Source organism: Mustela nivalis (genome assembly GCF_964662115.1).
Source record: "Mustela nivalis genome assembly, chromosome: 16".
NCBI lineage: Eukaryota > Metazoa > Chordata > Mammalia > Carnivora > Mustelidae > Mustela > Mustela nivalis.
The window spans coordinates 63676151-63700612 of NC_139035.1; the positions used below are offsets into that span (position 1 = coordinate 63676151).

A 24462-nucleotide genomic window follows, 5' to 3' on the forward strand; every position below is an offset into this window, starting at 1 on the left:
CCACCCCGCGGAGGCCGGGAGCCACGCTTAACTGCTTCGGCGCCAGCCCGGGGAAGGCTCCCGGCCAGCCTCTGCCCGCCCCTAGGGCTGCGGCGGCGCGGGCTGGAGCCGGGTCCGCGGGCCCCGCCGCCGGCTTCCCAGGCCCGGGGAGGGTGACGGCCCTGGGGGAGGCCCCGCGAGCGCGGGGTGCAGGGAGAGCAGATAGAGTCGCTGGGGCTGCTCCGTGGGGAGGCGGCGCCGTAAACAGCTCCTTGATGTTAGCAACAGCCCGGGCCTACGGGAGCCGGGGCCGCCCGGCAACGTGCCGCGTGTTTGTCAACAGGGGTCCTCGGTGCCTCGCCCTCCGGGGACAGCCCCCTTCCAGGCAGAACCCGGCGCCCCAGTGCTCGCACCGGCTTCCCCGCAGCTTCGCCAGCTTCGCCTTCCCTCTTCCCCCCACCCCTCCCCGACACAGACCTTCGCTGCTCGGGCAAACGTCGGCGCCCGCGCGTCCGGGTCCGGCACGCCCCCCACATCCCCCCGGCGCCGGGGGCGCCCCCAACTGGGCCCAGTTCCACCCCCTAAGCACAAATACAGAAAAGGACATTATTTTTTCTTAATAAATTTATTCACAAAAAGTGAGATTGTGGAGGGGCTGGGGGCTGTACACGGGCAGGGGCCTGGGAGCTCTGTACACGGGGCTGGGAGACAAGGGAGCCTCCAGGTGGAAGGGTACTTTTTAATAAAAAAAATAATGGGCGCTACAACCACCGCCTCCCCCCTCCCCGGTTAAAAAGACACAAAAATAGACGTCTCTGAGGTAAATGGGGAGCCTGGAGCTTAAGGGTGTTGAACGGGTTTCACAGGTGCCAGGGCTTCGGGGGTGGGGGGGTGTCACAGGCACCGGGGTGGCTCCTGCATCAGTTGGTAGAACAGAACGTAGCCCTCACTGGACGCCACCTGGTTTTCACTGACAGGGGAGACGCTGGGGAGAAGGCAGACGGGGTGGGGGTTGGGATCACTGCCGTGGACCCCCTCGTACCCGTGGATCCCCACCTCCCCGGCAGATCATTCCCCCAGCATCTGGGCCCCCAGGCATTCTGCTGTCCCAGGGCTGCTGCAGATTAGGGCAAAGTGTGCGAGCTGCAATGGGAATGGGGCGGGGATGGCGTGGGAGGCTATTCTCACCGAGAGTCATTGTAGACATGCCAACCAGTCTGGCACCGACACAGAGCTGTGTAGTGGCCGTAGTGGACGCTGCCCGAGTGGTTGCAGAGGGCATACAGCTGATAGACAGGGCTTCCTGGGGGTTTGGAGGCCAAAGAATTGCAGAATTGCACCGTGCTAGGGCCCAGGCCCCCACCCCCTCCCCTTCAGGGGAGCTCTTCAGGTCCCTCCCTTCCAGACTCACCAGCTTTGTCACTGGCAAAGTCCCCCAGGCTCAGTCGCTGCAGCGGGAAATCCACACCTACTGAACTTTTCTTGATGGAGCCTCGGGAGGCAGAAAATCGATTAAGATCTAAGCCCTAGTTAAGGAGCATTTGGGAGGCAGAGGGCCTCTGAAGGGGCCTACGGTCTTGAATCCTGTCCACTCCCCTCTGGGAACACACCCCGGGTGTGGTAGGAAAAAAGTCAACTCCCAAATGGAACATGCGGGGGGGGGGGGGGGGAATACAGATGGGAGAAGGAAGAATTTGAGGATTAGGATACGGAGCACAAGGATTCGGGGGAATCTTTGTACTGTCAACTTTTTGGTACTTCGTGTTTTCTGCCGACATCGGTCACACACCTGAAGAAATGTCAAATAATGTCACGTTAATCTGCTCCTTTCCTCAACTGGCTTTTCTGACTCCCTGACTCACGTACAAATTCACTGACCTCCCCGTGACTCCTGTATCCTCTGGGCTACTCCCCTCGGCCTGAGGAGTATTAGGACATACCTGAGACTCCAGCACAAGCCCAGACCTATAAATACGATTCCCTATACCAAAGCATCATGTGACCCCTTCCATCCTTAGCCCCTCCGCCCCCCCCCCCCGCAAGGTCTCCCACCCTTACTGCGTCCCTTGTGAAACCCCACATACTGGAGCATTCTCTGACTCTAGCTCTTCTTCCTTGGTGAAAAGGCTGAAACAATCCCGCAGAGACACCTTGCCCCCGGCAAATCCTTTCTGAGGCAGGGAAACGGGAATGAAAGGTCAGTATGTTCTGAATTTCCGTCTCCAACTCTTCTCAATCAATCCAGGCTACGGTTCTACTTCGGAGACCCACCGGGCTCCCTCCCACGCTCTGGGGGTGGGTAGGGAAGGGTCCCAGAACCCATGTCCCATCCACCCCTGGAATCCTCTGGAATCCCACCTTGGGGATGGGCAGGGACAGGTCACAAAAAACCTCGAAGGTCGTGGAGCGATACCCACAGGCCTGGCACTTGAGACAACTTTTCAACTGGCCCACAAACAGGTCTAGACAAGTGAAGAGGCGAGAGAAACAGTCACTGTGAGGTGCCCGAGATGCTTCCTTGGGTTCCCATCTCTTCCCAGCCCTCAGCCCAACCCTTCCTTTCCCAGCGCCGGCTCTCCTAACAAACCCCTCACCCCGTCCACACTTCCAACATCTAGCCTGTCCCCACGCCCCTGCGGTGTCAATTCTTCTCCCAAGCCCACGACCTGCCACACTGACCGTGCCCGCTCCGTACCCACAATCTTGCTGTCTTCTCTCTCCAGGTAACGCTTCCACATTAGGTTGGCTCGGTCGTCATCACTAGCACAGATTAAGGGACGTGGAGAGCACCCAGTGAGAAAAGGGGATCCCTGGGCACCCCAGGCACCACGGAAATGACCCACACAGTCCTGCACCCCACCCGTACTCTAGCTCCTTCTCGACATTTCTGAGAAGTCTCAAAGGAGTGATGCTTCAGAAGACTTTTGGGGGGAATCCAAGGGAAGAGGAAAAGGAAGGAACAAGGAAAGAGCAGCTGACTTCCCTGGGCTTTAAACTCTCTATACTCCTGGCTGTAAAGTTGCTATCCCCTCTCCCTTGGCCCAGGGACATCCGTACCCTATCCCCTGACCCCATCTACCCCCTTCGGCCTCCTTTCCCAGCTACTTCGGCACTGCTTCTCAAACCACTTCCTAAGCTGAGTGTTTCTATGAACCCCAAATCCTCAGGCTTGACGAGCTCAGTTCCCTAAGCGAGGCATGCTGAGGAGCAACTACCGGGAAGAGCGACCTTACCTCAGCTCAGGTTCTTCCAGCAGAGCTCCTCCTCGGCGGGGCTGAGAGGGAGCAGGACTGCTGGCCAGGATGGGCGGAGCCCGGCGGCCCCGCCGGTTGATTTCCAGGTGTAGCCGCTCCATGAGAAGCTTCAGGAACTCTTGGGCATCCTGCTGGCTACAGCCAGAAACAGGGTGTGGGCAACTGACACCGTCCTCCCCTCCTTCCCCACATCCCCTGTCCAAAGACAGTCTCATGCTCAGACATTGGTCCCCCTCTCCTGGACGGAGAACATCTGAAGGTCCCGCGCCATGCTGCCAGGGCCCCTGCTTGGCCTGAGCCCCAGACGTGGCCAGAGAGAAACGGCATACCCTCCAGCTCTCCCACCTGTATCCAGAGAAGGAGGGGACGTATTTCTGGAAGACCGCTCGGAATCGAGTAGGATTCACAGCTTCACACGAGTCAGGGTGCCACAGGGCACCGATCACATCCGCAAAGGCTGTTGGGGTGGGTGTGGGGAAACAGAGGTCACTGACTGGAAGAGGCAAGCCCAGGGAGGCTCAGAGGGTAGAAAACAACCTCCCAGGGAAGCGGCACCAGCACAACCAGATACAGCCGCCAGATTTGAGGGATGGGGTTGCCATGATTGGCAGATGGTCCCGGAGGCTGGAGAGGACTGGAAAGGTGGGAGCAGGAGCAGCTGCCGCACCTTCAGTGAGCTCTTGGGCTCGACCCCCTCCAGGCACCTCTTGCCGGAAGTCCCTTCGCAGACAGAAGTCCCGCAGAGGCCGAGTGCTGCTCAGACACTGTAGCACTGCGTTCAGGAAGCACTGGGGGGGGGAGAGGGGGAGGAGGGGAGGAGACCCACTGCCATTATTTCTGCTGACCAGGGACAGGAAGCCTCCAAGAGCTTCAGCTCTCTCCTTCCCCAGGTCAGCGCCACACCCCCCGCACCATTTCACTGACAGACAGGAGGATGGCTCTCACCGTGTTCCCCAGATTTCGGAGGCCAACATGACCGGAGCCCAGAAGCAGCGTGTGATGAGCCTGGAAGGTCAAAGGCGAGTCAGCAGGTTCCCACATATCCCACCCGGCACTTGAACCTTTCAACAGTACGCTGCCCACTGCTTTCCCACCCTCCTGTACCTCACGGGGCTCTTGGCGGCTCCCTACCTCACTGGCCATGAGCAGTAAGCCCATCACAGCTGAGTGTACCACGGACTCGGCCATGGCTGTCCCACCTGTTCCCCACCTACTCCTCTGCCCAGCCAACCGGCGCTGTAGCTCCTGGGGGAGCTCCCCGAGCACAGGCATGGCCGCCCAGCTGTTCCCCACACCCACCTTGCTTCCCCCAAAGCCCCCTCCCGCCCCCGTGGCCCCTTCCTGAACCCTCTCCTGATGGCTCCAACTGCAATCCACCTAGCTCACTTAGCTCAGAAATGGGCCACCACGCTAACTCAGATGTTCTGAGCCCGCCCCTCTTCAGCTCCAGAGATCAATTAGGCCTAGGCAGCATCCTGGGAGAGAAGGTGAAGCAAGGGAGAGTAAGGGCCTGGGGACCCGGAGAAGAATTCCAAATGGTTGGGTTAATGCCCTGGGGATCGAAATGGCACACCACACTGGGGAGTCGCAGAAAACCCGAAAAAGGTCTCGGAAGCTCGAGGGTACTTAAGTGAGGGAGTGGAGAGTCCAAGCTGCTGTAATGAGGGATTGAGATCGGAACTTGGGGGAAAAGAGGGAAAAGAAAGTCAGGTGATGGCAAGAAAGCTGGAGGCACAGAGGAACATGAGCATGGAAGGCCACGTGTGCTGGCAAGTCCTCACCATTTTGTCATCGGAGTAGAAAGACTCAGAGGGCCGGGCAGATATGACGTGGAAGGAGCCATGGGCAGTAGGGGGCTCCGTCCGTATACTGAGCAAGGTGGGGGGACCAGGAAAGCCCCCGAGGCGGCGGAGAGAGGCGCTACGTCTCAGGGTGGGAGGTTCAGGCCGGAGCGCCAAGCGGCTCAGTGCAGCCCCTAGTTCTCCAGTGCCACGATGCCCTCCCAAGGCAATCCCCATAGGACGCAAGTCCCCACTGCTCACAGACTTGGAACGAGCTAGGTTGGTCCTGGAAGGGAGAGGCAGAGCCACAGCTGGGGGTGGTGAGCCAGGCAGGGGAACTCCATGATCTGCCCGAAGGGGTCCTCTGGGACGAGGGCCTGAGGTCCGTCCCCGTCCCAGCTCCAGTTTCTTGAGCCGTTCCTCAGGGGGACCTGGCCGGGGAGGCAGAGGTCTTAACATGGGGTTCGGCCCAGGGGCTGGGTTTCGGCGCTCCTTGCTTCGGGCCCTCGGGGCAAATGGTAGCTTGGACCCCACTCGGGGCTGGACATTAACAGGTGGCTCTCGGGTCCGGCCCAGGCGGTGCTCAGAGGCCTGGGGCATTGTGGACACCACAGGCTGGACCTGGGAGGAGAAGAGAGGGTCAGCATTTGAGTGTGGAGGGAGGAGGGAACCTACATTACCACACTAGCTTCTGCATACACTGCAGGCAGGTACCACGTCTACCTACCCCCACTATCTAGCACAGTGTGTGACACAAAGTCGATACTTTGTATCCTTCGAGTAAATGAATGAATGATAGCAGCCCACCGCTTTGATTCTTTCTAAATTCCTCAGGCCCTACCTGCAGAATACAGCTTTACTGAAAAGCCAATATTAGTCTCTATCTCGGCTGTCTTTAAGATCTAAACGCTCATGCCAAGGGCCCCCACGCCTGGCTAATCAAGTGGGATGTGCCCTGGGTCACTTAGACTCTCTGGACAAATGAGGGTGTGGATGTAAGGAAAACAACCCAAAGACAGCATTCCACCCTCAAACCCCTTTCCCTCCGGACTGCAAATGAAGCCGACTAAATGAGTGACTTGCGAATCACTCCATCCCCCACCCCTGAGGCTCCAGCGAGGTGTCGGGGCTCAGGGGCAGTGGCGGGGAGGGAGGACGAACGACGCCGCGACCCTAATCTCCGCACCTCTCCCACCACAGCAGGGCTTCAGCCGGGTCCGCCCCCCTCGAGGGCAGAAAGGCCGAGGCCGCTGATTGGCTACGGGGTCCAGCGGCGTATTCCCTGCGGTCCATGGATGCTGTCCCTCCAGCCCAGGTCCCCCAGGCCTGCTGAGCCCCCCGCGCCCTGCCTTTGCGGAGGGCGTCCTCTCGGGTCCGGAACAGTCTTCCCGCGCCCCCCCCCACCCCGCCATAGCGCCCCGGCCCGTACCTGTCCCCCGGTGAGGCGGCGGGGGAGGCCAGCCGGGGCCAAGCCCCAGCTCAGGGCCACCCCCTACTACCCCCGTGCAGCCCCCCCGAGGGCCGGGCTGCAGCTTTAGCCGCAGCTGTTGCCCAGATCTCTCCCGCCGCAGGGGCCGCCGCCATCTTTGTTGGTCCCGCCCGACCACCGGCCACCGGCTTCACCGCCTCTCACAGCGCCTGCGCACCCACACTCGAAATCCACCCACCTGCTTCCACGGCGCTTGCGTGAACCCGCCCCCTTGGCTCTGCCGCCGACACCATGGAAACGCAGCCAACTTTAGGATCGCCGGTTCCCAGATCTGCCCTGAACTGTTTTAAAACCGTCGCTTCAAACTATAGGGATGTAGATCCATCATCGTAGTATGGCCCGCAGGCCTGCAGCACAGATCCTTCCGTGGGAGCAGGGGTGCCAGTGTGGGAAGCTGCACTGCCTGGGTCCAGCTCGCAGACCAGTGGAGTAGGATCCAGCACTCCACGTAGGGACGGGAAGATCCCTGGAGGACGGGAAATGCTGGTTCTGCAAAACCATTCCTCATGCATCTTGCAGACCAAAGCAGTAGGCACCCCGCTAGAGGACAAGCAGATCTCAGCAGGAGGCAGAGCAGTCCAAGATTTCCTTTCACTTCCCAACTCCCGACCACAGCATCCTCCATTTCCCCCTTCCTCCCAAACTTATGTAGTTGTATATGTGCCTTGGGTCTTAACCAGCTCACCCTCTCTTCACAGCCACCAATGAGAACCACGGACTACCAGAGGAAGCAGCTTTTATTGAAGAGTTATCTCCAGAAACCAAAAAGACTATGCACCCACTTTCAGCCCTCCCAGCCTTTCTGGATCTCACACTGCTTCACCTGCGGAAGGCATACAAATTGCTCCAGTCCTTCCCCTCCCTGTGTAGCCTTAGGAATTCTGTAGCAATGCTGTTGTTTCTTTTTTTCAGCATGTCCGATGCAGCTACTTAGTAACAATTATGGGTGAAGTGGTAAGGGGGGGAAGCGGTTGGATGAGTAAGAGTGATGCACAGAGAGCAAGAATGTAGCCTATTAAAGGTCCCTCTGTCCTGCCTCAGTGGCTTGATCTTTCATTGGCTGCATTTCTCTTTATGCTGAATCACGCCCTTCTGAATCAGATCGGGGATTTCCACTGCCAGCCATGGACCCAGCTGCAATACAAGGGAGACCCTGTCAGATTACGACTACTTGGTCAACATCTCTTGTTCCATCAGAAACTCCTTCCCAGAGAGATTCTATGGGAACATGCCCAGGGAAAACACTGTCACTCCTTGTTTATTCTGAGTTACTTTTCTTACATTGCTACGTGCCTAATTCCTCCCCCTCCCCTTATGCATCAAATAACCCAAACTTACCCCCAGAGCCATAAGATGAGCTAGTCCAAACTTGGGCACATTTCTGGCCCACAAAGGCTTAAAGTGATCAGTCAGGCATATTTTGCCACCCCTGTGAGAGGGACAAGAGGAAGACGGTGTTGACATGTAAAGTTTACCATAAAGCACAGTAGCCTCTGGGAAGCACAAGGTAAGTAGTAGCGAGCAGAATCAAGCGCAAAGTTAGCTAAGTACTTTGCCCAGACTTGACAGAGGGAGGCCAGAAGGCCCTCTAGGCAGGCCAACTGTGGGAAAATTCCAGACTCAGAGTTCTCTCCTAAGTCCTCTTTGGCCTTTTCCTGTCTCCTGTTGAGCCTACCTGTACATCTTTGCTGTTTTTCCATCCAGTTCAGGGACCGCAATTTCTGGAGCAGTAGTAGGATATGTGATAGGAATCTGGAGAAATTATAAGGCCTTAATGAAACAGAAGCAGGATAGAAATGAACTAATCTAATCAATGCCCATTTCTTGGTTGAGCTGAAATGTTTGACACCCTCCACTACCTCCCCCACCAAACAGCATGTACACACGGGAATTCTGAATATGGAGATGAGCAGCTGTAATCTATGCTTGCTTCAAACCTCAGCATTTCCCTCCCATTTTAAAAGCTTTCTTTGATCCCCTCAAGAAAGGTTAGCTTGCTAACCATCACCCCCCCTTCCACTAACCTCCATACTTCTCATTCCATCATACTCACATCAAACTCAATGTCAAACTCATATTTGAGCAGGTCATGGATGTACCAGCATTTTCCAAACCATCTGTAACAAAGACCAAAAAAAAAAAAAAAAAAAAAAAAAAAAGACCAAGCCTCAATCCAACCTGCCCATTCTTCTGGGAGACTCATGGGATGGGAATTAGAGAACTCTGGAGCTGTGGGAGCGGAGGCAGCTACCAGGAGGCAGGGAAGGCCCAGCGTGAGCTTTGGGACATTAAAATGCTCAAGCCACGTTAAGATTCCCACCCCCAAAACTCCCAAGAGGGTCTGCCTACCGAGTCCCTTCCTTGTTGGACTCCAGTCGGAACCAATCATTGTCTGCATTCTTGTTGTTCTCCACATACTAAAAGCAGAAAATGAGGTCTTTGAGGGGGAGAGTTGAGACCAAAGGCAATCCCTCTTCCCTCAAAAGAAAAGCGTGTGATTACTTTCTCTCTTAGTATGTACCCAGCTTTTCTTTCTTTTTAAAAATTTTTTTTAAATTTTTATTTATTTGACTGGGAGGAGGGGACACATGCAGGGGTCATGGAAGAGGGAGAGGCAGGCTTCTCACTGAGCAGAGAGCCCAACACGGGGTTTGATCCCAGGACCCTGGGATCATGACCTGAGCTGAAGGCAGATGCTTAACAACTGAGCCACCCAGGTGCCCCTGTACCCCACTTTTCTGACAGGAGGAAAGCTGAAGACAAAGTTACACTGGTAAGTGGGAGACTTGCTCCGAGAAGAGAATAGGATGGTTGGGTCCCACTCGGTTTAGCAAGGACAAAATATGACATCTCCGGGATTCTCTTCTCACTTCTGATAGTGTCTGCCCTCAGCCCACGACTCATTTTATGGTATCCTCCTCCCTCCCTGCAGAACCTCAGAGCATCCTGGTTTTGACCAGTACCCGCGTGCTGTTGATTTCCAACTCTTTATTTTAATCTAGACCATTTCTCAGAGCTTCAGACTCTAGTATCCAATTATATACTGAACTTTCTAACTTCATTTCACAGGTACCTCAAACTCAGGACTTCCTCATGGTTCTTCAGACCATTTCTCTATTGCATCAATCTCAGATGACAGTATTAGCATTTGCTCAGTAATGCAAGCCGAAGAGTGGGAATCATCCTTGACCTTCCCTCTCCTCTCCTCTACACCAAACCTTCGGGATGTACTGCTGATTTTACCTTCTGAACGTTCTTGAGATCTACCTCTTCTAGCCTCACAATAACTATTCAGTTTGGGCCATCATCTTTCTTTTGCCTGGCTTAATGACAGCTGCCTAATTTGTTTCCTGCCTTCAATCTTACCTCTTTTAATTCTTTGTTCCTCTCTACTCACTGTGATTGGTCTAAATCCAATCTGAGCACATCACTCCTCAGCTTAAAATACTTTAAAGGTATCCCAGCACCTTCGAGGTATTCAAGTACTCAAGTACTCAAGCCTATCTCTCAAGCCTTGTCTACCACTCCCTGCCCTACGCTTGATGCTTTAGCAACTCTGAACTACTTATGTTTCTTTATACACATCATGCCATTTGTAACTTCCATGCTTTTGCTCATGCTATTCCTTTTGCCGTGAACATCCCCCTCTTACCCTGTTTATCAGGCTAACGTATGTTTATCCTTTAAGCTCAAGCACTGCCTCTTTTATGAATCCTTTCCCGACCAGACGCACGGTGATTTAGGAATCTCACCTTCTGCCCTCAGAACATCCTAGCCATCCCTCCCCCTCTCTCCTCTTCATGTTATAATGATTTGTTTCATTTATCTCAGTAGGTTCCACCCTATTCAGCTTTGGATCCCGTCCCCAGATGCTAGGTGTACACATGGGGCAGGGGGGGTGGGTAGTGGAAACAAATACTCGTGTCAGGAGAGCTGCTGGCTTTTGAAACAGGCAGAGGCCACCGCGAGGAAGACAGACCGTCTTCTCTTCCCACAGAAGAGAGATTTGCCGGGAAGATGGCTCACTCCTAACTGTGAGCTCAACTCCTCAACTCTCTGCAACTAACGCGTACTTTACTTTTCAGGCCTAGCGTGCTTCTCTCACAGGAACAGTAAAAGAGGGAACAGAGAGAAACGACTGGGACTTAGGGCCCCAGGAATTCCTCTGGACCACCTCCCCTACCTCCAGGAGACAGAACACCTGAAGCCAGAAGGACACGTCACCTTCCGGGAGGACGTACCCCCCAAAATAACAGCTGTTTGGGCCGCACCCGGGCTCCTAAACTGAGTTTCTTTGGCCTCCTCCCTCCCATACCTCCTTAGATCCCCCCAGCCCCACAACTGTCCACCTTCTATGAATCTGGGAGTTAAATTTTATAACCGGAAGCGACTTCCACACGGAGCCTATTCTTAAGGACACCTGATTACCCGCAACCCTTCTGCGACGCGGCCGGCCGCAGAGGCACAACTAACCCGGATAAGAGACTGATATTCCTCTTTGAGTCGCTGCACCCACAACTCACGATCTCGAGGGCCGGCGTTAGTCTTCAGCACCGGGATCTCGGACACCACACGCCGGGTGGCCTCGTCGGCCATGTTGGACGAGGGCGCAAGGAAAATGCGGAAGTGGTACTGCCTGCTGTCTACACTCCGGGGGCCGCCATCTTTACTATGGGAAGACGGGGTTGTTTGGGCTGCCCGAGGACTTCCTTGAGTGCGGTCTTTATTTTCCTGTAACGAAAGTAATTTGTCACCTGGTCACTTGCTTGTGGGTGCCACGGGGAAAGCAGAGTGAAGTTGATTGCTCCTTAATATGGTACCTAACATTTGAAAAAAACCCGCAGACTGACTGCCCAAAAGGTGACTTCCGCTCATGCTCAGAGACGTGATCTCCGAAAACTCGGAAGCCTTCCCAGACTCGGCAGGGTTGTTAGATTTTCGGCTGTTCTAGGCGCCGTGCCAGGCACTGTCTCCCTGAAACGCGCTGTTCACAGATCGAAGAAGGTTCCTTAGCTTCCGTGGAGTGTGGCTCGGGTAGCAGAGGCCACCCGATAGAAGGGCATTAAACTCGTGCTAATGGTTGGGAACTTTGGAGAATCAAAGTATAGTAGACTGGTTGGGTCCTGAGGAATTAACAGTATCGAATTAGAGAATTCTTAATCAGGGCTAAAGGAGTTGAGGGGTCGCAGGAAAATTTGCCTTAGTCCTGCCTAGACTTTTTTTTTTTTTTTTTTTTTTTTTTTAACTCCGGAATCAAATCCCCTAGTGAGGATTGTAGTACACGGCGCGCAGTAGGTACTGGCAATGCTTTTGCAGAATTTTGTATCTTCCTGTTGCTTTTTCTACCGAAATACATTAGTTTTGGCTTTAATTTATATTTCAATGGAGAAATATAGGTCAAAGGGTGCAAAATTTCTAATAAAAAGAATAAATTCTGAGGACCTAATGGAGAGCATGGTAACTATAGCTAGTAACATACTGTTACATATTTGAAAGTTGCTGAGAGGTTTATTCTGTTAATCATCCAGCCTGTAGCAGTAATTTTGGATCAGATTCTACTAATCATCAAATTCTGTAGTCCATCTCCAAAGCTATATCTTAATTATAAGCATGCTATATCTTAATTTCTAATGGCTGTAACTTCCAGGACAGTGTTGAATAAACGTTTTGAGAGCACAGATCCTTGTCTTACTCTGATTTTAGGGGGGAAAGCATCATCTTTTTTCATTAAGTACGATGAGAGCTGTAAGCTATTCAGATGCTCTTCAGATGCTCTTCATTGGGTTAAGAAAGTTCTTTCTATCTTGGTGTGAGGGTTTTTATCATAAATGGATGTTGCATTTTTTCCAAATGCTTTTTCTGTGTTCATTAGAATGCTATATGTTACTTTCTCTAAAACATTACATGTTGGGGGGTGCCTGGGAACCTCAGTTGGTTGGGGGTCCGACTCTTGGTTTCAGTTCAGGTCTTGGTCTCCAGGCAGTGGGATCCAGTGAGTGCTTGGCACCAAGTCGGCTTGTCCCTCTTTGTCCCTCTCCCTCCACATCTTGTGTTCTCTCTCTCTTTCTCTCTCAAATAAATAAATAAATGTCTTTTTAAAAATTATATTGGAGAAAGCTAAGGCAAAACTTTATAATATCTCACTAGAGACCACTCTTCAAAGTGAAATAAAAATTCGTCCGCTTTCGGGTGTAGGCACTGTTGTGTGGTATAGAGTACAGAGATTTGGAATGAGGCTTTTGATTTCATTGTCACAAGACTTTGCTGATGGGGTGAGGGAACAATGGAGAAATACAGGTCAAAGGATGCAAAATATCTAATAAGAAGAATGAATTCTGAGGACCTAATGTAGAGCATGGTAACTATAGTTAGTAATATGGTATTGTATATTTGAAAGTTGCTGACAAAGATGGAAAGACATAGTCTTTGGGGGGAAGAAACTTATTTGTAGACAATCACCATAAAACAAAAAATCTCTGTTCTGGAAACATACAAAATGCATTCTGAGTAACAATGCCTCAGAGAATAGGGTAAGGCTGATGTCATTTGAACTAGAACTCTTAGGATGAGTATACTGGATACACCAACAAGGAGAGAGTGGGGGAAATCTGTCATTCTAGAAAGACAGCACAAGTAGGGCAGGAAGGCATGAGAAAATATTTCATATGAGGGATCACAAGCAGGGGGAGTGGGAGAGGAAGAAGTACATCCTGCTGAGCAGGGAGCTGGATCATGACCTAAGCTGAAGGTAGACACTCAACAACTGAGCCACCTAGGGGCCCCAAATATTTGCTTTTGAATAGCTAACCCATGCACCTGCTCAAAATTCAAAGGTACAAAAGGATATAGAGTCAAATGTTAGTCTCCCTCTTATCCCATTCCTTGGCTGCTTAGTTCCCTTCTCCAGGGGCCCCCTCCTCCAGCTAGTTTTTTGTACATCCCTCCAAAAATATTCTATGCACTAATCAATATCTATACACATATATACTCTTTTAAAACTTTTACACAAATGGGAGCATACTATACATATTTCTGCACTTTCCTTTTCTCACTGAATAATATATCTTGGAGGCTGTTCCATATTAATGCATTTAACACTATCTCATTTTTCTTTTCCTTCTCTCTTTCCCCCCTCTTCTTCTGCAGTAGATACATCCCACTGTTGGGATCTACCACCATAAGTTATTCAACCAGACCCTAGTGAATGGATAGACTGTGTTCAGTTTCATGTTATTACAAACAGTTCTGTAGTTAATAGCCTTGTCCACCCACCATTTTGCACATGTGCAATAAATACTCAGATATGGAACTGTTGCCTCAAAAGATGTGTGCATTTAAATTTTGTTAAATATTGCCAAATGGCCCTCTATAAAGATTAAACCAATTCGTATTACCATTGGCAATTAAAAAAATAACAAGGTTTCCTCCAAAACAAATCATTTTTAGTAACAGTTGTTTTTGCCAATTCCTTGATTGAAGTGGAATCTCAAGATCGTTTTTTGTTTTGTTTTAAATAAGCAAGCTCTGTGCCCAACGTGGGGCTTGAACTTGAGATCTCAAGATCAAGGGTCACATGCTCTACCAGTTGAGCCAGTGAGGCCCCCTGGCTAAGTGTCTTCTGAGAGGTTTACCATTCATTTGTATTTCCTCTTTTCTTTTCTATAAATTCTTATATCCTTTACCTCTTTTCAATTACTATTCATTTTTTCTCAGTGATTTGTGTGAGGGTTTGTTGTTATTGTATCAAAGCAATTAGACATTTGTGATGAGTTGTAAATAATCTTCCCAGTTTATTATCAGTCTTTGCTTCTCTTCACAGTATTTTTTAAAGATTTTATTTATTGTGGTATCTGGGTGGCTCAGTCATTAAGCATCTGCCTTTGGCTCTGGTCATGATCCCAGGGTCCTGGGATCATGCCCTGCATCAGGCTCCCTACTCGGCAGGAAGCCTGCTTCTCCCTTTCCCACTTCTCTGCTTGCATTCCCCATCTTGCTGTGTCTCTCTCTGTCAAGTAAATAAATAAAATATTTTTATAAAAAGGATTTTATTTATTTATTTGAGATAGAGCACACAAGCAGAGGGGGCAGGGAGCTGGACGGAAGTAGGGCTCCATCCCAGGACTCTTGAGATCATAACTGGAGCTAAAACCATGATGTCAGATGCTTTACTGACTGAGCCACCCTGGAGCCCCTTCATGATATCTTTAACCATGTATAAATTTTTCATATATGAGTTTGAGTTTATCAGGCTTTTTGCTTAAAGCTTCGGGTATGTCACCGTAATAGTCTAGATTATCTTATAAAAATTCCCTCAGGGCACTTGGCTGGCTCAGTGTTTAGAGAGAGTGGCCCTTGATCTCAGGATCATGAGTTCAAGCCCCACGTTGGGTATAGAGACTACACCAACAGTTACAACAACAAAAAGATTGTCCCATGTTTTCCTCTACTGCTTTTCCCCCCTAAAACGGAAATGGCTTTGTTTCTTGTGCCTTACTTAAATGATACAGAAAAATTAAATTAATTAATTCTACCCCAAGTGAGGCACCTGGGTGGCTCAGTGGGTTAAGCCTCTGCCTTTGGCTCAGGTCATAATCCCAGGGTCCTCGGATCAAGCCCCACATCAGGCTCCCTGCTCACCGGGGAGCCTGCTTCCTCCTCTCTCTCTCTGCCTGCCTCTCTGCCTACTTGTGGTCTCCCTCTGTCCAATAAGTAAATCTTTAAAAAAAAATAATCCTACCCCAAGAGATTAAAAACTGCTATCATTTTGAGTATATATCCTTCCAGACATCTTTTTGTGCGCACTTTCTTTTTTCCACTCTCTTGGATTTAATTTACTATTCTTGGTTCTTGAGATAATGCGAGCCTTGTACATTTTCAGCTTTTCTTTTTTCCTAATATGTGCACTTAAGACTACACATTTTCTTGTTAAAACACAGCTGTAGCCCCATCCTGTAAACTTTGGCACGTACTATTTTTATTATCATTGAGTTCCAATTATTCTCTAACTTCAGTCATAATTTGGGGGGTTATTTAAAATTGTTTCCTAATTTCTAAATAGACTTTCTCAGTTACCTTGTTACTGATTTGTAGCTGAACTGTATGAGAGCAAGAAACACTGTATATTTTAAATCCTCCAAAATTTGTTGAAATTTGCTTTATAGCACAATATGTCAGTTTTTTAAAATGTCCCAAGTGTGCTTAAAAATAATTTGTAGGATTGGGGATGAGCTAAGTGGCTGATGGATATTAAGGAAGGCAGTTGTGATAAGCGTTGGGCGTTATATGTAGGCAATGAATCACTAAATCCTACTCCTGAAACCAATATTACACTATATGTTTATTAACTGAAATTTTAAAAAAATGAAACAAACAAAAAGGAAGATAATTTATAATTCGCAATTGCCGGTTACAGTGAACTATATATGCTTGCTGAATTCAGTTTGCTGCTCTCCTTGTTTGTATCCGTACTGATTTTTTTTTTTTTTTTTGGTCTATTGATTCTAAAAGAAATATTCTCTATCAGTGAGGTATGCTCTTTACCATGAGATGTGTTCAGTCTCCTATAATGACTGTAATTTGTCTATTGTTTTTTCCTTGTAGCTCTGTTCCTCCATATAATTTGAAAGTATTAAATGCATTTAAATTTACAGGTTTCTGGTAAGTTGAACTTATTGATATGAAATGCCCTTTATTTCTAGTACTGGTTTTGGCTTGAAATCTACTGTATCTGTCATTACATAATTTTCTTTTGTTTTCTGTTTGCATGGTGGGTCTTTTGCCATTCTTTTACTTTTTCATTTTGTGCCCTTATGTTTTAGTTTCTAGTACTTTACATTAATTGTGATTGGCTATTAATGTATATGGAATTAGTTTTGGTGAAGGGTGTGATGTAGAGATCCAACATTTTTTCCCTAGATGTTGATTCAGTTGTCCTAACACAGATTCTTTGCACTGATCTAAGGTGACACCTTTATCAATATAAAATTTCTATATGTATTTAGATCTTTTCACTTCTGTTCCATCAAGTTGTCCATAGGGTGTTATCCCATTGTTTTAATTATTGTAGCTTTGGAATACATTTTTTCTCTCTGGTTGGGCTAGCTTCTATTTGTTACTTCTTTATTTCTCCCTGTGAACTTAAAATATACTTATTTTATTTTATTTAAAGATTTTATTTATTTATTTGACAGAGATCACAAGTAGGTAGAGAGGCAGGCAGAGAGAGAGAGAGAGAGAAGCAGGCTCCCCACTGAGCAGAGAGCCCGATATGGGACTCGGTCCCAGGACCCTGAGATATGACCTGAGCCGAAGGCAGCGGCTTAACCCACTGAGCCACCCAGGCACCCTACTTATTTTATTTTTAAAAATCCTTTTTAAAAAGATTATTTATTTATTTATTTGACACACAGAGAGAGATATCAGAAGTAGGCAGAGCAGCAGGCAGAGAGAGGCGGAAACAGGCTTTCTGCTGAGAGCCTGATGCAGGGCTCGATCCCAGGACCCTGAGATCATGACCTGAGCCGAAGGGAGAGGCTTAACCCACTGAGCCATTCAGGCACCCCTAATTTTAAAAATTCTGCAAAGGAGCACCTTTGTGACTCAGGTGGTTAAGCATCTGCCTACAGCTTAGGCCATGGTCTCAGGGTCCTGGGATCACACCCTACATCAGGCTCCCTGTTCAGTGGGGAGCCTGCTTATCTCTCCCTCTGCTCCTCACCCCAACCGGCTTGCGCTCTCTTTCTCTCGCTCTCAAATAAATAAATAAAATCTTTAAAAATTACTTTTAAAAAATCCTGCCAATATTTTTCTACAGATCATATTAAATTTATAGACAACTTTGGGAAAGTGACATCATTATATATTCATTCTCTCTATCCAAGAACATGATGTTACTTTCCATTTGTTCAAGTTTTCTTTTATGTGGGTAGCATTTTAAAATTCAGACAGATCCTGCACATTCTTGTTAAGGTTATTCCTAGGCATTTTATCTGTTTTGTTGCTATGGAGTCTTTTCTTTAATTACATCTTTAACTTACTGTTTATATATGTAAAGGATATTTATTTCTGCATGTTACTTTCCTCCCACTTAACTAAATTCTAGTATTATTTGTAGTAATTTTAAAGTGGATTCTCATGAGTTGCCTAGGTAAATAAGATATCATCTGCAATAAAGCTAATTACATTATTATTTTAGCAATATAAAAATGTATATAAATAGCTACAGCTTGGAACATGAGGAAATGATGAAATATGAGGAGGAAACTTATTTCTGTTAGTTGTAAGTTAATTAATGATAAACTAAAATAGTAACAGGATTCTTAGCATTTTAAATGAGTTCAGGCCCTGGACACATGGTATTCTAGAAATCAGAAGTATTATGTAAGTGATATTGTGTCCCCTTTATATAATCTAAAGAACTCACAATATGGCAAATGTCCACATTTTCAAAGAGGGAAATTCTAGATGGTGAATTCTGGAAATTAAAGAAAAGATTATTGATTCTTAGTAAAATTATGGAGGAGTTATTAAAGAGTGATCTACGAGCAATGGGAAAGAAGGCTGTGGTTTCCAGATGCCCATGGTCATCCAGGCTCCCAGGGTGTCGGGTCTCTCTTGCCTTTGGACCTTTTGCAGGTGTCCTCAGCCTAGGATACCCCTCCCCATTCTCCGCAAGATACTGGCTCTGTCTTGGCCCTCTGGTCTCCATTTCCATGTCACCTCAACAGGAGACCTTCCCAGATCATTCATTTTCCTGTCGCAGCCTTCTGTTCCTTTTCTTCATAGCCCCTATCTCAATTTAGAATATTTTTCTTTCCTTAGTGAGCTCCATGAAGACATGTCTGTTTTGTTCACCACTGTGTGTCCCTCCTGTATGCCTATCACAGCATCTGACATCAGTAGATGGTTATCATACTTATTAAATAAACGACTGAATGACTTTCCTTGCCCGTGTTACTAGAGTTTTGTTTTTAAGATTTTACTCATTTATTTCACAGACAGAGAGACAGTGAGAGGGAACACAAGCAGGAGGAGCAGGAGACGGAGAAGCCCGCTCCCCACTGAGCAAGGACACTGAGCAAGCACACTTAACGACTGAGACACCCAAGTGCCCCTAGGGTTTGTTTTTTTTTTTTAAGATCTTTTTAAAATTTATTTGTCAGAGAGAGACATAGGGAGAGAGAGCGAACACAGGCAGACAGAGAGGCAGGCAGAGGCAGAGGGAGAAGCAGACTCCCTGCCGAGCAAGGAGCCCGATGTGGGACTCGATCCCAGGACGCTGGGATCATAACCTGAGCCGAAGGCAGCTGCTTAACCAACTGAACAATTTATTTGCTTTGAGAGAGAAAGAGAGAGAACATGAGTGGGAGGAAGGGCAGAGGGAGGGAATCTTTCAAGCAGACTCCCCACTGATCAGGAAGCCTGCAAAGTTGGGGGTAAGGGCTGCAGCGGTAGGGCTCAATCCCACAACCTATGACCTGAGTCAAAACCTAGAGTTGGATGCCTGACTGAACCACCCAAGTGCTCCAAATCTCTTTTTTTTTTTTTTTTTTTAAGATTTTATTTATTGGGACGCCTGGTTGGCATCAGACAGTTAAGCATCTGCCTTCAGCTCAGGTCATGATCTTGGGATGCTGTGATCTAGCCCCGCATTGGGCTCCCTGCTCACTGGGGAGCCTGCTTCTCCGTCTGCCATTGCCCCTCTGCCCTGCTTGTGCTCTCTCTCTGTCTCAAATGAATAAATTAAAAATCTTCTTAAAAAAGAATTTTGTTTTCGAGAGCATGAGCCAGAGCATGAGTGGCCGGTGGTGGGGGTGGGGGTGTAGGGAGGGGAGGTAGAAGCAGGCGCCCCGCTGAGCAGGGAACCCAATGCCAGGCTTGATCACAGCACCGCAGGGCCATGACCTGAGCCAAAGGCAGATGCTTAACCAACTGATGCCAGCCAGGTGCCTCGCCAGTGTTACTAAATTAATAAAGCTAGGAGAATGTCACAGACAGTATTTTTTTTTGTTTTGCTTTTTTGTTTTTAAAGATTTTATTTATTTATTTAACACAGAGAGTGAGGTCACAACTAGGCAGAGAGGCAGGTAGAGAGAGAGGGTGAAGCAGGCTCTCTACTGAACAGATAGCCCAATTGGGGCTCGATCCCAGAACACTGGGACCATGACCTGAGCCGAACGCAGATGCCTAACGACTAAGCTGCCCAGGCGACCCCTGACACATTCTTTTAGAAAGACAGAGAATGGGCTGGAATATAAAGCATTTTTTATTTGACCAACCAACCAAGAACTGATTCTCTAATTAGCAAGGGAGGTTGGCATAAGAGAGGGCTCTTTTGCGGCAGGGCCTGTTGGATACCAGTGACTCAGAAGTTGTCCCCACGGGGGCAGCAGAGAACACTGGAAAAGAACCTGTGAAGTTTCTGAAACCAGGGAGAAGTGTAGCACCTAAATATTGGGTAACATTTATAGAATACTTACTATGGGCTGGGCTGTATGCTAAAGCTCATATGTTAATTTCATATAATCATTAAAATAATGACCTATGGGGTGGATGTTGTATTTTCCCTTTTACAGATGAAAAAAGCTCAGAGAAATTAAGGAACTCGTCCAAAGACTTATTGGTTAAAGTCAGAGCAGGGGAACAAAAAAAGGGAGCCGGTTAAGGAGAGTTTTAGAAAGATCATTACGATTCAGTGACGGTGGTCCTCCTTCTTCTATCCAGGAGCGAGGAGACACTGGAATTCTAGCTTATAGTTTGGCTTATAGTTGGGTTTGAAGCTGAAATGAAGTTTGGAGCTAGTCAAATGTTGGGTGAAAATGAGTAACAGGAACAGCCTGCAGTTCATGGGGATCCAAGAACAAGAGAGAACAGAAAGGTAAGCTGCTGTAGGATGAAGTTCAAGAGTAAAGGGGACAGGGATATGGGAGTCAGAATGGCCCTGGAAGGGCGCCTGGGTGGCTCAGTGGGTTAAGCCGCTGCCTTCGGCTCAGGTCATGATCTCAGGGTCCTGGGATCGAGTCCCATATCGGGCTCTCTGCTCAGTGGGGAGCCTGCTTCTCTCTCTCTCTCTCTGCCTGCCTCTCTGCCTACTTGTGATCTCTGTCAAATAAATAAATAAAATCTTTAAAAAAAAAAAAAAAAGAATGGCCCTGGAAGAGTCAAGAAGATACTTAGAACAGTGGGTTGTTAACAGTGGAATCTTTTTTTTTTTTTTTAAAGATTTTATTTATTTATTTGACAGACAGAGATCACAAGTAGGCAGAGAGGCAGGCAGAGAGAGAGGAGGAAGCAGGCTCCCTGCTGAGCAGAGAGCCTGATGTGGGGCTCGATCCCAAGACCCTGAGCAGAAGGCAGAGGCTTAACCCACTGAGCCACCCAGGCGCCACAACAGCGGAATCTTCTTTAAGGGAATGTCTGTTCTGTAAAGATTTTAATTTTGGCAGAGCTGGGGAACAGCGTGGACTGTGACAAGCAGTCCTAACAGAGCATTCAGATCAACAAAGGTACAACAACTACTATTTGAATTGGTACGATCGTTGATTTGGAAAAAAAACATTTAGTGGGGACACAGCAGCTATCTGGAGCACTGACATGTAGCTGAGGGGGGAAAATAGGACCAATAAGCAGAAATGACAAAGATAGAGATTTTCCCAAGTTCAGAAAAAATGCTTTCTAATCACTGAGCATTAGCGAGTTAAGAACGGACAACAGGCAGGACACAGTGGAACTGGGAGCACGTGAAAGGTTACAGACGGCACCGAAGAAGAGACAGCTGTGGGGACAGTGTTGAGAAGCAGAGGAGGAGGGGAATCGGATCAAGCTGAAGCGGCCCGTGTCGGAAAGCCAGAGGGATGATTTCTTGGCTGAAGCTCCAAGGAAGGGCTACGAGCTCAAGTCAAGGAACATCACAGCTGTCTGCGTCCTGATGAGTCTTCCTCTGGGAAAAGCCAGGGAGCATTCTGTGAAGAACACCCGGCTGGAGAGGAGGCTGCGTACAAAGGAACAGAGTTCCGGTGGGCTCAGGGGGAAATGAGTGGGGTAGAAATTCCGACTTTGTCTAATGGACGCAACCTTCGAAAGCAGAGGCTGTTCATCTCCAGACAACTGTGCTTTCCTTTTCTTGCAAAACTCATTCCTCCTTGAAGCCGGTGCCACTGGCTCCTTTACCCTTTAGCCCTCATGCTTGTGGACATCAGCATCTTGTTCAGTAACCGCTCAGCCAGCTCTTCCTCTCATTCTGGGTGGTTTTAGAAAAAGCTGTATGACTCCTAGTTACTTCTTTTTTTTTTTAATGAATTTATTTTTATTTACATGTATTTTTTCCCTAGTTACTGTTTGACCTTCTCAACTCCAACCTATACTTTAAATTCCTTATCTTCATCAGTTCTTGCAACACAGGTCTGTCTTTTCTTTTTTCTTCCTTTTTTTTTTTTTTTCTAAAGAGCTAATCCAGCTCCAATTTATTTTTTATTTTATTTTTTCAAGTAACCTTTACACCCAATGTGAGGCTTCAACTCACAATCTCGAGATGAAGAGCTGAATGCTCTACCCACTAGGCCAGTCAGGCACCCTCACACAGGTTTTTCTTTCTTTTTTTAAAGATTTTATTTATTTATTTGGGAGACAGAGAGAGCACAAGCAGGGAGGGAGGAAGAGGGAGAAGAAGGCTCCTCGCTGAGTAGGGAGCCCAACGTGGAACTCAATCCCAAGACCTGAGATCATGACCTGAGCCAAAGACAGGGGCTCAACTGACTGTGCCACCCAGGCGCCTCCACCCCGCCCCCGCTCCGGTTCGTCTTGATAGCAGCTTCAGTGCCATAGTAAGGATCAGGAGAGGCAGCACTGGTGGGGTCAGAGGTGGCTTCAAGGTCCCTTGAAAGACTGGAACTGGCAGCCATGATCCGTAAGGGCAGAACAGCACAGGGCTCAAATCCCTCGTAATATCTGGGGGAAGGTTCACGAGCTGGATTTGACCAAGCTTCGAGGAAAATTAGGTCTGGACCTAAAGCCACCTTTCCTATTAGCTGCCTTTCTGGGGATATGTGACACTTTTAACAACTCTGATCCTCTTGAAACACTCTCTTCCTGGGTGCCTGGGTGGCTCAGTCGGTTAAGCATCTGCCTTAGCTCAGGTCATGATCCAGGGGTCTGGATGGAGCCTCCAGGCTGGCATTGGGCTCCCTGCTCAGCGAGGTGTCTGCTTCTCCCTCTTCCTAGCCCCCCCCCCAAATAAATAAATAAAATCTTAAGGAAAAAAAAAAAACACTCTCTTCCCTCAGATTCTATAAGAATCGTCACTTAATTTTTATTCTTCTCATTGGCTGTTCCTTTTCAAAGATTCTCCAAGGACTCCTCTTCACATATTACAAATGTTGGAATTCCCCCAGAGCACTCTTCTTAGCCCTCTGCTGTTCTCTGGAGTTTGCCCAAATCCACGGCTTCAAGTGCCACTGAAATGTTGGTGATTCAGAATTTCTGGCCTATACATCACTGGAGTTTTAAAAAAGTAGCTTTCTATAAAAGTAATATATGTACATAGTAAAACAAATTCAAACAGTGAAGATGGATCTAAAATAATAAGTAGAAATCTTCATCCTTCATCCTCCCCAGGCCCATTCTTCATGGTTACTTTAAAAAAAAATCTTGTTTATTTGAGCGAGGGCATGAGCGAGCGAGAGGGATCCCAAGACTCTGGGATCATGACCTGAACGGAAAGCAGACACTGAAGCGACTGAGCCCCGAGGTGCCCCCATGGTTAACTGTTAAATGCCTGTGTGAATGTGCCATCCGTATTCTTCTACTCATGCTTTTCTTTCCATTTAGTAATTTCCATTTAATTCTCCCTTATTCAGATCTGCGTATTCAATTGCCATTGGTACCATAGGTCTGACTGTCCCACAGGGGATCTAAAAGTCCTCCCTTTTTTGTGGAATCCTGACTCATGCTACACCCTACGGGTTAGCCTCTTTTTTACAGTCAACACCATCAGAAAACTTTTTCTATATTGTCCATTTCCAGTCACTCGGTTTACTTCACTCTGGTTTCTATCCCACAGTATCTCTGAAACAACTTTCTCCAAAATTACCAAAGGACTTCCTCTTGCAATACCCAATGGACACACTGTAACCCTAACCTGTTACCTTTAACCCTCTGACCGGTTTCCCTGGTACTTCACTCTTGGATTATTTTTTCCCTTTCTGCCTGCCCCTTTTCAGTGTCCCTTTCTGCCTTCATCTCATTCTCCAGATGCAGATACTCCTCTCTAGACCGTCTTATCCACGTCCCTGGCTTCCACACCTATGTTCACACGCTCGCTCGCGCACGCGCCCCAAACTTTGGGGCTTGCAACCCACGTATCTCATATTCGACTGTCCCATGAGTGGATATCTAAACTAATAGCGCCCCTAAACTCATCCTCTCTCCCCAAACCAAAGAAAAAATGGCATCACTTTTCTTCGGTTACCCAACTCAATACACTGGGGACTAAGCTCTGCCTCATCCCCATTCCGATGTTTCTTCCCATCCGCAGTCTCCCTCCTCTGGGTCAGACCACAGCCGTCTCTCGCTGGAGAAGAGCTTCCCAACTGTTCTGGCCCCTAACTTCGTTCCGTCCTACCCATTCTCCCCACTGCAACCAGCGATCTTTTAAAAATGCAAATACAGTTGTTCACTTCCCTGCCAAGGCTCTTCAACGTTGACTCGCTGCCCGTCGGGTAAAATCAACGCACTGACAAGGCCTTGCGTAATCGCTCCCTCCCATTCTCACGGGCCTCATTTATTACCTCCTTTAACCAACACGCCGCTGACAGCTCCAGGACGTACCCGGCCCCCCAGCCCCATCTCCCGCCACTCCGGGAAGCGGGCGCTTGACAGGCAAACGCTCAAAGAACGAAATCCGAGGGGGCATCCGGGCAGCACTTTCAGCTCCGGACGGAGGTTTACCGAACGTCCGGATGTA

At 48.4% G+C, this 24462-nt stretch overlaps 2 protein-coding genes across 4 annotated transcripts; both read right to left on the reverse strand.

The window, feature by feature from the left end:
- Positions 1-587: 587 nt before the first annotated feature.
- Positions 588-6685, reverse strand: USP21 (ubiquitin specific peptidase 21). Its single transcript, XM_082704256.1, has 13 exons — positions 6444-6685; positions 5015-5635; positions 4179-4238; positions 3901-4021; positions 3579-3690; positions 3213-3368; positions 2675-2739; positions 2338-2441; positions 2064-2150; positions 1690-1768; positions 1391-1498; positions 1168-1282; positions 588-964 (listed from the first exon to the last, which is right to left on the reverse strand). Exons 2-13 carry the CDS (start codon positions 5612-5614, stop codon positions 874-876), a joined length of 1698 nt encoding a protein of 565 aa, XP_082560382.1. The 5' UTR covers positions 5615-5635; positions 6444-6685; the 3' UTR covers positions 588-873.
- Positions 6686-7222: 537 nt separating this feature from the next.
- UFC1 (ubiquitin-fold modifier conjugating enzyme 1) lies at positions 7223-24455 on the reverse strand. Of its 3 annotated transcripts, none has more exons than XM_082704271.1 (7): positions 24287-24455; positions 10977-11234; positions 8853-8920; positions 8557-8620; positions 8179-8255; positions 7842-7932; positions 7223-7637 (listed from the first exon to the last, which is right to left on the reverse strand). In XM_082704271.1, exons 2-7 carry the CDS (start codon positions 11097-11099, stop codon positions 7557-7559), a joined length of 504 nt encoding a protein of 167 aa, XP_082560397.1. In that variant the 5' UTR covers positions 11100-11234; positions 24287-24455; the 3' UTR covers positions 7223-7556. The 3 variants fall into 3 exon arrangements, with proteins under 3 accessions (XP_082560397.1, XP_082560398.1, XP_082560396.1); XM_082704272.1 differs by lacking the exon at positions 24287-24455 and adding an exon at positions 11324-11402; XM_082704270.1 differs by lacking the exon at positions 24287-24455 and having other exon boundaries at positions 10977-11426.
- Positions 24456-24462: the final 7 nt, after the last annotated feature.